Source organism: Populus nigra, chromosome 9 (assembly GCF_951802175.1).
Source record: "Populus nigra chromosome 9, ddPopNigr1.1, whole genome shotgun sequence".
In the NCBI taxonomy this organism is placed as follows: domain Eukaryota; kingdom Viridiplantae; phylum Streptophyta; class Magnoliopsida; order Malpighiales; family Salicaceae; genus Populus; species Populus nigra.
In genome coordinates, this window is record NC_084860.1 from 85,550 (window position 1) to 97,728 (window position 12,179).

The 12,179-nt window shown below is 38.2% G+C and overlaps 3 protein-coding genes and 1 long non-coding RNA gene across 7 annotated transcripts; 1 reads left to right on the plus strand and 3 right to left on the minus strand.

Annotated features, from left to right (window-relative positions):
- The first annotated feature begins 62 nt into the window (after nucleotides 1–62).
- Nucleotides 63–4,153, plus strand: LOC133703912 (small ribosomal subunit protein mS86 (rPPR1)-like). 4 transcript variants are annotated; one of them, XM_062128652.1, is made up of 5 exons: nucleotides 63–1,493; nucleotides 2,490–2,709; nucleotides 2,885–3,012; nucleotides 3,186–3,341; nucleotides 3,585–4,153. In XM_062128652.1, the coding sequence occupies exon 1, from the start codon at nucleotides 145–147 to the stop codon at nucleotides 1,339–1,341; it is 1,197 nt and encodes a 398-aa protein (XP_061984636.1). In that variant the 5' UTR covers nucleotides 63–144; the 3' UTR covers nucleotides 1,342–1,493; nucleotides 2,490–2,709; nucleotides 2,885–3,012; nucleotides 3,186–3,341; nucleotides 3,585–4,153. The 4 variants fall into 4 exon arrangements, with proteins under 4 accessions (XP_061984636.1, XP_061984635.1, XP_061984634.1 ...); XM_062128651.1 differs by having other exon boundaries at nucleotides 63–1,357; XM_062128650.1 differs by having other exon boundaries at nucleotides 63–2,709.
- On the minus strand, nucleotides 2,593–3,776 carry LOC133703557 (cytochrome P450 716B2-like). The gene is made up of 5 exons (XM_062128158.1): nucleotides 3,672–3,776; nucleotides 3,496–3,585; nucleotides 3,312–3,426; nucleotides 2,992–3,179; nucleotides 2,593–2,898 (listed from the first exon to the last, which is right to left on the minus strand). The coding sequence occupies exons 1-5, from the start codon at nucleotides 3,774–3,776 to the stop codon at nucleotides 2,593–2,595; spliced, it is 804 nt and encodes a 267-aa protein (XP_061984142.1).
- Nucleotides 4,154–5,119: 966 nt separating the features above from the next.
- On the minus strand, nucleotides 5,120–8,684 carry LOC133703822 (cytochrome P450 716B1-like). Its single transcript, XM_062128514.1, has 4 exons — nucleotides 8,041–8,684; nucleotides 6,095–6,536; nucleotides 5,827–6,014; nucleotides 5,120–5,751 (listed from the first exon to the last, which is right to left on the minus strand). Exons 1-4 carry the CDS (start codon nucleotides 8,530–8,532, stop codon nucleotides 5,437–5,439), a joined length of 1,437 nt encoding a protein of 478 aa, XP_061984498.1. The 5' UTR covers nucleotides 8,533–8,684; the 3' UTR covers nucleotides 5,120–5,436.
- A 910-nt stretch (nucleotides 8,685–9,594) lies between these two features.
- LOC133702657 (uncharacterized) lies at nucleotides 9,595–12,179 on the minus strand. The gene is made up of 2 exons (XR_009843776.1): nucleotides 10,045–12,179; nucleotides 9,595–9,926 (listed from the first exon to the last, which is right to left on the minus strand). It is a non-coding gene; the product is annotated as an uncharacterized LOC133702657 (long non-coding RNA).

Sequence of the window (12,179 nt, forward strand, 5' to 3'; positions counted from 1 at the left end):
ATCATAATCTTTTTTTCCTTAAATAAATACTCCGCACTCTATCCTTAAATCATACACCCTCACCCACCATACCATTCCCCCTAAAACCCCCAAACCCTCCACTCTCCAGATACCCCCAAATCCCCTCCCTTGCCCCCCACCAAAATGGCACTCTTCGCTCGCCTCCGCCTCCAGTTCCTCCACCTCCGCCACCACATCAACTTCTCCACCTCCCCACTCTCCTCCAAATCCAAAACACGCGCCGCCCTCTCACTCCTCAAAAGCGAAACCAACCCCGAAAAAATCCTCGAAATCTGCCGCTCCGCTTGCCTAACTCCCTACGCCCACATCGACCGAATCACCTTCTCAGTCGCCATTGACAAGCTCGCCAAATCCAACAACTTCTCTTACATCGACGACTTCTTAACTGATCTCCGCACTTCACGCCCTGATCTCCGCACCGTACGCTTCGCTGCTCACTCCATCATCCTCTACGGCCAAGCTGGCATGATTGATCAGGCGATTCGGCTTTTCAAGGAATATCATGAGAAGAATCAAAATGACGTCGTTTTAACCTCTGGGTCAGTGAAATTGTTGAATGCCTTGCTGTTTTCGTGTATTTTAGCAAAGAAATATGATGAAGTGAATAGGGTTTTTGTTGATTTTAGTAAGAGGTACAAAATCGAGCCGAATCTGGAAACTTTTAATACTGTCATTCAGTCATTTTGTGAGAGTGGGAGTTCGAGTTCGTGTTATTCGGTTTTGAATGAGATGGATATGAAGGGAGTGAAGCCGAACGAAACCACTTTCGGGCATTTATTTGCGGGGTTTTATAGGGAAGAGAAGTATGAGGATGTAGGGACAGTGTCGAAAATGATAGAGGAGGATTATGGGATCAGTGCTGGGATTGGTGTTTATAATATTAGGATTCACAGTTTGTGTAAACTTAAGAGGGCGAGAGAAGCGAATGTATTGTTAGAAGGGTGTTTATCGAAGGGAATTACGCCGAATGGGCTTACGTATAGTCATTTGATTCTTGGGTTTTGTATGGAAGGTGATTTGGAGGAAGCAAAGAGGTTGTTTAAGAGTATGGAGAATAGAGGGTGTCAACCGGCTTACAGCTGTTATGCTACTTTGGTTTACTTTTTGGGTAAAGGTGGGGATTTCGAGTCGGCCTATAGGGTTTGCAAGGAGAGCATGGGGAAGAAAATGGTGCCAAATTTTTCGACTATGAAGATTTTAGTGCAAGGGCTTGCTAGTAGCGGGGAGGTAGACAAGGCGAAAGAGCTTATTGGGGAAGTAAAGGAGAGGTTTTCCAAGAATATCGAGTTGTGGAATGAGGTTGAAGCTGGGTTGCCTTAGTAGCAAATGGGATATGGTAAGATTTTAGTTTGTTTGATAGTTCAAGGGAACGTTGTATAGGAATGAGAAACTTCTATGCTGGTTTAGAGGAAATAATAGTTTTTCATCTTTGGCTGTTGAATTGATGAAAATGTTTCTTTGCTTTGATGAAGGTGAGGTTTCAATTTTTTAGAATCATTTTTCTCTGTACTCTCCCTTTATATGCTATGTAAGCTGTCTGAAAGACGACAAATTCATCTGATTCCTGGCATTGAATTGATTTAACTCTGTAGCTACTATATACGGGCCACAGGTGAGGTTGTTGCATTCAAGGGCATAACAAGATCAGGCCTTAGACACTTTCTTTATTTTTTCATAACATATATTCACAATGTCCAAGAGTGCCCTAGATTTTTTTTTCCTTCTATATTTATAGAGATTTATAGAAAGGAACATCCAAGCTTTTGTTTTGCAGAATGTCTATTCGTTTATCACTATAGCTCACAACATTAGCACATCTGCCATTAAGTTTAGATGACTGCTTTAACTTATTATCACAGCTTTTACTTTCTTTTTAGAATTTCTTTATTTATCTAGTTCTTTGCAACCGAAGGTGATAATCTTACACTTTCTATTTTGACTCATTGATGTGTTTACCTCACCTTGCTGCTTTCACTGCTGATTGTTCCTACTTACTGTGATATTCAGCTTCAAAAAGCAATAGAGTGAAAGTCTGATTGCCTCAGAAAAGCATACATGTCATAAGCAATTTGATACATCATCTACACCAAACAAGTTAATCATGATGTTGAACTGAGGTGATGTTTTAAGGGAAAAGATGAGTTGAATCAGAACCTGCAGGAGCATTGCCCTAAGATGAGCTGAATATCCAATAATTGAATCTGACTTAGTGTCTTATGCTGTTGTTTATGAAAGTGAACTGCATGATGCAGACATTCTTTATATTTGTCTACTGTCAAATAAATACAAAAGTTATTCTATAAACCTTCAATCCAGGAAACAGGAAAATAACCTAAATTAATGCACCAGTAGGAACGCATTTGCAGTAGGAATGTGATAGTAACATATGTTATCATCTTGGTCTGACTAATAAAGACTCTTGTGGTTACTAATATATGGCCGGCACGGCATTACTTCTTGACATTCAGGCGGCAGAAAAGTTCTCAAATGATGTCACAGCATCAATTCTAACTTTACAATTCAAGGGACATAGCTATAGTCTATAGATGCTGGAGTATGCATTTCGATGACTTAGTCAGGAATCTTTGGTTCAATTTCTATCTCTAGTCCATCCTTGAATGTTGGCATTGGATCTCTAGAAAAAGAAATGTTTTGGCAACAGAGCTTCCATGTGAACCTGTTCACCAGGTAATGTATTGTAATCAGAGTTTCAAGTCTTGCAAATTCATATCCAGGACATATTCTATGTCCACCGCCTAATGCTACAAAACTGTATGGAGGGAGGAATGCTGATTTCTTGAAATGTCTTGGTTCAAACTTTGATGGATCTGGGAAGATACACTCATTCATGTGTGTCATGCAGGCTGACCAAGCTACCTGGAATAAATAGTTCAAGCCTAAAGCATGTTAGCATGTAGCATGGTATTGAGCTATAACAAATAGGGAAACAAGCATGGGATTGTGTTACACCTGCCATCCTTTGGGAATAAGGTATCCTTCATACTCGAAATCTTTAACGACCCTCCTGAAGGAAATGAATACAGGAGACATTATCCTTAGAGACTCCAATGCTACTCTCCATGTGTATTTCATACTAGCAAGATCATTCCATGTTAGAAGCTCCCCCAAGGTCTTATTCCTGACAATTTTCTCCTGTTCTGCAGTGCCATATTTTTCAACCATTTATGGTTTTATGCAATGGTAATCGATCTTTATTCAGTTGGTAGTTGTTCCTTTCAACAACTGATTGAAGCATGTGAATGGCAAATTGATTGGCACCGATAGAACACCCTTCAGCAGTTGTTGAAATAGCTCTACAAGTATGTCTCTTTTCTCATCTTTTTCAATTCCAATTATCAGTGAGCTCAAAATGTTGAATATGAGGGTCTTCATCAATAGCATTGCCTATGTATTCAAGATAAAAGAAACATATTAAGATGTGCTGATATTTTCTGTTTGATTAATTTGACATACCGAAATCTTCTGCTTGCCATGCCAATGCATCTCAAAATGCTTCCTAACTTCTTCATCTATCTTACCAACATATTGCTTTAACACTTCAGGCTGGAGAAATGATACAAGGACCCCTCACGCTTGTGCTCATGTCCATTCAATTCCAGGATATTCCTCTCACCGCAAATCTTTCTTACCGATAATGGATGTTGATTGACAAGTGTGCTACCATCACAAGTATGGATGAACTTATTTGCAGCCAGTCCATGAAGGAACATTGTTGGGGTCCCAAAGAAGTTCATTTTTTAAATGGGGCCGTATTTTCTTATTCTATCCTGAAGCCATTTATCTGCAGTGTTTCATGCGCATGGCACGTAGGAAGTTCAGGCTTTGGCCTATGATGGGTAACCCCAAAGAAACTGGTGGAAGCCTTTTTGAACTTTTCCTTATCAGGAGAAGGTAAAGTGGAAGAAGAAAAAGAAGCAAGGAGAAAAAGATTCCAGGATCCATATCTCCTGTAATTATTGGTTTAAACCACACAAAATACCTAGAGAGGAACTCTTCTACTTACGAAACACTGACTTAACAATCCCACTTATAAGAAACTCTGATTTTGTCTCCTCTTGTTATCCTGGCAGATCTACACGTATTCAAGCATTTTGGTCTTGATGCTGATGCATATCACTTGTAGATGTATATGCTCCAAATCATAGATAACAATGATCTGAGTTTGAACCTTCCCATATTGAAAAATCTGAATTTCCTGAGGATTTGTCATGAGGTGGGTGGAATATCCAATCAAGAGCTGAACTAGTCTTCTATGCGGACGCCATCACGAGTACATGTTACACACAAAAATCCAAGATGCTAAATCAACCTACTTGTCGGAAAACGTTGCAATGTTCTTGAAAGTTTTTCGGCAACGCATGTAAATCCTACTACTCCTTGTCATCATGAAGAACAAGAATAGCCTTAAACAGCTTGGCCAACAGGAATATCTTGCTCTTGGGCTTTCTAGTAACACAATGTGTCACCCAGTATATACTGATTAATTCAGCCCTTGTCACTACTGCAAGGCAGCATGTCATATGTTTGCCGAATTTGGACAGCAGAATTTCTGTTACTAAATACTTGTATATGCAGACAAAGGTTAACTATTTTTTGTAGAACTGAAGAAAGTATTTAATAATAAAACCATCTTTTGTCCAAGTCTACTGTCTAATCTGAAGCTCTAAGTGATGAATGCAAAGTGATCAGAGGATGCAGCTTTATTTTATATATAAAGACTTCTCTAAACAAGTTTATATCTATAGATATATAATATATGTGTATCATGACCTGTTGAATATTGGATATCTAGCTTACCTCTTACAAGCCTAATCCAACGAAATAGATTGATGGTAGGATCTTGAAGAGTCTATGATCATTGAAATGTTTTGGGGAGAATTGGCTTGGTGGACTCGTGTTAGGATTCCATAGTTCATATATAATAACCTAACACGAGGAGGCATTGGGCTAATAATTCTTGATTCGAGGTTATCGCACAAGATTGGGGTGCTTATGATCAAATGTCATTATTATCTTCAAAATATTGGTTTTGAAAGATAAAGAATCATCGAAGTAGTTCTAGACCACTAGGTAAAGAATCAACCAAAAATCATCGTCAATCTTCACAATATCTAATCAATCATGTTTTGGAGTGAATATATTTGAGAGGTCACTTATGAGTTCAGTACTACACATTGTTTCTTTCATGGAGATGATAGATGCAACATTCTTGATGGGCTATTCTGCTGAAATTCCAGTAGTAAATGTTTGACTGAGATGGAGCGCCAGTAGTTGGATTCTTATTTGCATTGCATAGAGGTTGAAAGAATATTAGCGAAAGGGTAGAGTCCAATAATAGCATCAATTATAACTTTGGTCGAGGGGAATAGATCCCATTATTGCAGAAGAATACACTTAGATGATTTCTCCAAGAATCTTTGGCTCGATTTCTATCTCTAGTCCATCCTTGAAAGTTGGCATTGGATCCCTAGAAAAAGAAATTTCAGGACAACAAAGCTTCCATGTGAACATGTTCACCAGGTAATGTACTGTAATCAGAGTTTCAAGTCTCGCAAATTCATATCCAGGACATATTCGAGGTCCTCCTCCGAATCCCATGAAACTATATGGGGGGATTGATGACTGCCTTTCGAAATGCTTTGGATCAAAATCCGATGGATTTGGGAAGATAGAACCATCCATGTGTGTCATGCAGGCTGCCCACATCACCTGCGGCAAAACATTTGAAACTCAGCACTGATGTTCACAAATGATAAGAGAAGCAGAAGTAGAGTTGTATCACACCTGCCATCCTTTGGGAATAAGGTAACCCTCATAATTGAAATCTTTCAGGACCTTCCTGAAGGAAAAAAATACAGGAGGGTTCATCCTTAGAGACTCCATAGCTACTCTCCATGTGTATTTCATTCTTCCAAGATCATCCCATGTTAAGAGCTCATTGGAGGCCTTATTCTTGGCAATCTCTTCTTGTTCTGCAGTCACACATTTTAGTAATTTGTTATTGATTAATTTACAATCATTTAATCTTTTTTATATTCATTTAGTTGCCTACCTTGAACAACGCCGGCATAAACAGATGGATCTTTGGCTAAAAGCCTGATCAAGAAAGCGAGGAGGATGGAGGATGTGTCATGGCCACCTATCATTATAATAATAGCATTATCCACAATTTCCTCATCAGATAATGCTACAGAATTGTGATCGTTCCGGAGACTAAGCAAGCTAGTGATTAGATCTTGTTGAGGAGAGGCATTTTGATGGTCCAATGCAACCCTTTTTTCACGAATAATATCCATGACGATTTCTCTGATCTTTTCACTTGCTTGGAGGCTACGGTTGAAGCGTGTGAAGGGCAAATTGATTGGTACTGATATAAGACCCTCCATCAGTTGCTGGAAGAGCTTTGCTGGTACATCTCTTTTTGAACCTTGTTCTATTCCCATGATAAGTGAGCTCATAAGATTGAAGGTAAGAGTCTTCATCAATGGCATTGCCTGTGTCGTGAAGAGAAAAAAAACAATTTATTAGCACAAAAGAAGCAAATTCACAATCTAGTGATAAGTGTTGAAGATTGCTTCAGGACTGCTATAAGTTTATATTGCCTATTTGTTCTGTTAGCTTCAGATTTTTATGTTTCCAGAAAATAAAAATTGTCTTAGTATGTAGGAGTTGTTAGTTTGTTAGCACATCATAGCATGATTTGTTGCTGTTAGTTAGCATTTCAATTTTCTTTTACTACTATTTATTTGTAAGGATGCTTATCAAATAAATGCAATCAATAATCCCTGTATGCAACATACAAGTATTCTTGCAGTCTTTTAATCTCTTCTATTTCTTCCTTTACTTTCTTTTTTCTAAAAAAAAACTATCAATTAGTATCAGAACAATCTTTTTAAGGGATCTATGATGGAAGCTGAAGTCAAATTGCTCCTCTTGTCTTTTGATGGAAAAAACTACCAGCTTTAAGCAGTGAAAATAAAGACATACCTGAGGCATTAGATCTATAGGAAGCTATGAAAGAGGATTATGAAGTTCCTTCACTGCCAAACAATCTAACCATGTGATGTAACTGGGCTTGTGATAATGGGTGATTTTGAGTAACTAGGTGTATATCTGCTACAACTAGATGAAGAGTTGCCTAAAATAGATTACATGGATAGCCTAACACATATATTTATGAACCAGTAGGACAAGCCTAAGCCCAAGAAGAAGTTTGGTCGCGCTAGACTCGAATAACAGCTGAAAAAAACCATAACTTTTGATTCGACTGTTAAATTATTAGATTTTGAAAATCCCACCCTAGACCTCCTAGTTTTGGCAGTTTTTATAATTTTCCTAGTTATTTTTGGATTTTATACTTTCTTCCTTTATAATCTCGGATTTATATTTTTGTTTTCTAGTTGAGGTTGGGTTTCTAGTCTATTTAAAGCTTTGTAAACGTCCTAAGAAGGCACACTATCACTGTTATTCTAAAGAAAATAAAATCTGCGAACTTGAGGTTTATATCAGCAGTCTCTTTCACTCATTAAAATTCTTGTGTTTTTTCTTTGTTTTTGCTGTCTTCAGCTTTCGCCTACATCACCACGACTCAGATCAAAAGTCATCAGGAAAGAAAAATTAGGAAGTTAAAGGCAAAAGCTTGTTTGTTTGTTATTGTTGTTTCAACAACTATTTTCATCAAAATTATATCTCTTAGATTAGCAAAAGATGTTTGAGATTATTTGAAGGAAGAATATGGAAGAGATGAAAGAATACGTGGAATGCAAGTGATGAATTTAATAAGAGAATTTGAGTTGCAAAAGAAGAAAGAGTCCGAGACAATCAAAGATTACTTAGACAAATTGCTTGGCATTGTTAACAAGGTAAGGTTACTTGGCACAAGTATTCTTATTCTTGCAGTCTTTTAATCTCTCCTGCTTCTTCCTTTACTCTTTCAAAAATAAAACTATCAATAAGATAACAGTTGAAGATGTGTTCAAATGTTGCTGTTCAACTTACCATAACCTTCTGCTTTCCATGCCAATGCATCTCAAAATGCTTTCTAATTCGTTCATCCATCATACCAACATTTTGCTTTAACACTTCAGGTTTTAGAAATGATACAAGTGCTCCTCTGACACGCCTGTGCTCAAGGCCACTCAATTCCAATATATTCCTCTCGCCGCAAATCCTTTTTACTGACAATGGTTGCTGACTGGAAAGTGTGTCGCCATCGCAAGTATAGATGAACTTGTTTGCAGCCTGTCCTTGAAGGAACACTGTTGGGGTCCCAAATAGGTTCATTTTTGAGACAGGACCATATTTTCGTGTTCTATTCTGAAGCCATTTTTCAGCTGTATTTTTGCGCATGGCATTTAAGAAACTGAGGGTTTGGCCTATGATGGGTAAACCTAAAGAACCAGGTGGAAGCCTTTTGGAACTCCTCCTTGTGAGGAGGAAGTATAGAGGGAGAAGGAAAAGAAGCAAGGCAAAAACGATTTCAGGATTCATTCTTCTTGCTCGTAACTTTGGTGCAACTGCGAGTATATGAAATGTGTTGAGAATAATATCCTACCTACAGGAAATTCTGATTCTTATTGCTCTTATTGTTGTCCTTGCCGGCCGGTCGTCTACATTAGCAGTATTCCTGTATCTATTTCCTAAGCTGCTGATGCTAAACAATTTTTAATGCACCAATTAATTGTAAATAACAAGGATTTGATATATTTAAACGTTTCCAAATTGACAAATCTCTTATTGTTGTCCTTGCCGGCCGGTCTACATTAGCAGTATTCCTGTATCTATTTCCTAAGCTGCTGATGCTAAACAATTTTTAATGCTCCAAATTGTAAATAACAAGGATTTGATATATTTGAACGTTTCCAAATTGACAAATCTCTTATTGTTGTCCTTTCCGGCCGGTCTACATTAGCAGTATTCCTGTATCTATTTCCTAAGCTGCTGATGCTAAACAATTTTTAATGCACCAAATTGTAAATAACAAGGATTTGATATATTTGAACGTTTCCAAATGGACAAATCTCTTATTGTTGTCCTTGCCGGCCGGTCTGCATTAGCAGTATTCCTGTATCTATTTCCTAAGCTGCTGATGCTAAACAATTTGTAATGCACCAAATAATTGTAAATAACAAGGATTTGACATATTTGAACGTTTCCAAATTGACAAATCTCTTATTGTTGTCCTTGCCGGCCGGTCTACATTAGCAGTATTCTTGTATCTTTTTCCTCAGCTGCTGATGCTAAACAATTTTTAATGCACCAAATTGTAAATAACAAGGATTTGATATATTTGAACGTTTCCAAATTGACAAATCTGAATTTCCTCCAGTGTTGTCATAAGGTGGGTGGAATATCAAATATGGCGAACCCTAACGACTTACGCTTTTGTCCAGGGATGTAAATGTCATGATCACACATTGAAATGAAATAAAAATTTTGCTGGGAATGCATAAATATCCTACTAAGACGTGTCAAGGCAGAAAGAAGAAAAAGAATCTGCAACTCCTTGCTCAGCAGGAATCTTGTTGCTGACAGGTGTGACAAGAACACATGTTATCGCGTAATATACTTGCCGTAGTCCTAAAATCTCAAACCAGTCTGAAAGTAAGTTTTAGAAATTCAAAACAGGACAAATAATATGAAGTTATACTCGAATACCGATCCAACCTCCTGCATGTTTACATCAAAATTCCATTGGAAGTCACCAAGAAGCAATAAAGGAGCTAGCTCTATTTTTCAAAATCCTGATATGTTTTCCTACATGTCAGAGATGACAACTGGCTGCTGGCAAACTTGCAGTGTATACAGGGGCCATCCTTCTCATCAATACACATGGCATCATAGAATCGAGATTGAGAATTGAAATTGGGTTTGCTTTCGCTTTCCTGTAGTAAATGGATACGGGCAGATAACGTTTTCTGCATTTTTAACTAATAAAGAAAATCCTAATCTAATCTAAGATAGCTGTACTAAATTAGAACTCAGAACTAAGTCATAACTTACAGGTTCTCAACTCAGAGACGTAGTTTTTCCAGATTGAGTTGTTGACTCCAAGGCTGTTTCTGCCACATATAAAGCATTTTAAATCTGGAGCTGTTTTCTCATTTTCTTCATTATCTCCAGTTTAGTCTTGTAAACTGCCTCTTCTAGCCGACCTACTGCAGCTTGGAAGTATTTTCTGGATGAACAATCAAACAGTTAAATCTGAAAATCTCATGACTGTGTTGTGGAGTAAAATCAAATAACAGCTTCAGTTCTTAAGTTTATTAAAGGAAAAGAGCCCAAAATTGCAGGAGTATGCATTGAGTTGACTTTGAGAGGTCCCTTTGGCTCAATTTCAATCTCCAGTCCATCCTTTAAAGTTGGCATTGGATCTCCGGAAAAGAAATGTCAGGGATATAGCGCTTCCATGTGAACCTGTTCACCAGGTAATGCATTGTAATCAGAGTTTCAAGTCTTGCAAATTCATAACCAGGGCATATTCGCGCTCCTCCCCTGAATGCCACAAAACTATACGGTGGGATTTGCATATCGAAATGCTTTGGATCGAAGTTCATTGAATCTGGGAAAAGACAGTTATCCATGTGTGTTTTGCAGGCTGCCCAGGCTATCTGAGTTAAAAAAATTGAAACTTGGTACAAGAGTTATATGTTATCATGTTGTTCTAGTTATTAAGCTACAATGGAAAGTAAAACAAGCATAGAATTTTGTCACACCTGCCATCCTTTGGGAATAAGGTACCCTTCGTACTCGAAATCTTTAAGGACATTCCTAAAGGAGTTAAATACAGGAGGGGTCATTCTAATTAGACATTCCAATGCTACCCTCCATGTGTATTTCATCCTTGCAAAATCATCCGATGTAAAAGCTCTCCAGAGGCCTTACTCTTGGCAATCTCCTCTTGTTCTGCAGTCGCAAATTTCGGTAAATTTCCATGAAGTTGTGCGATATTTTTCAATATTATAGAATTGATTTAGTTGCGTACCTTTAGCTATGCTTGCATAAATAGCTTGATCACTTGCTAAAAGTCTAATCAATAAAGTGAGGAGCACGGTGGCTGTGTCATGCCCTGCTATCATAACAGTGATAACATTATCTACAATTTCCTCATCAGATAATGCTGCTGAAAAGTCTTCATTTCTGAGACTAAGTAACGTGTTGATAAGATCTTGTTGAGGACAGGCAGTTTGATGTTTCTGTTCAGCCCTTTTTTCGTGTATACATGATGATCATTCTGATTTCCTCCCTTGCTTTCAGACTACGACTGAAGCGTGTGAAGGGAAAATTGATTGGTACTGAAAGAGCACCCTTGATGAGTTGTTGGAAGAGCTCTCCAAGTGTTTCTCTTCTCACGCCTCATTCTATTCCAATTATCAGTGAGCTCATAATGTTGAAGGTGAGGCTCTTCATCAATGGCATTGCCTACAATGCGATGATAAAAATAGATATATCGCGCGCGCATTTATTGCCTATGATTTATAGTCAGGAGATGGCAGAATTAGATTTATGGTTTAAAATATTCTTAAGAGATGTGCTGATATTTTGTTGTTAGATAAAATGGACATACAGAAACCTTCTGCTTTCCATGCCAATGCATCTCGAAATGCTTTCTGATTCTTTCATCCATCTCACCGACATATGCCTTAACACTTCAGGCTTTAAGAGTGATACCAGTACTCCTCTGACGCGCTTGTGCTCATGGCCACTCAATTCAAAAATATTCCTCTGACCACAAATCCTCCTCACCGACAGCGGTTTCTGACCGGCAAGAATGCTACCATCACAATTGTAGATGAAATTTTTTGCAGCCCCAGACAGGAATACTGTTGGTTTCCCAAGGAGGCTCGTTTTCCAGACGGGAACGTATTTTCTTATTCTAATCCGTAGCCATTCTTCATCTGTATTTTTGCGCATGGCATGCGGCCGGAAGGTGATACTTTGGCCAATGATGGGTAACCCTAAAGAACCCGGTGGAAACCTTCCTGAAATTCTCTGTCTCAGGAGAAGGTAGAGTGGTAGAAGTAAGAAAAGCAAGACGAAAACCATTTCAAGATTCATTTCTGCTTGCTCAAAAGATTGGTGTTAAAGCAGCTGGTATATATGAGATATGCGAGAGAAAAACTTCTTCCTATGGGAAA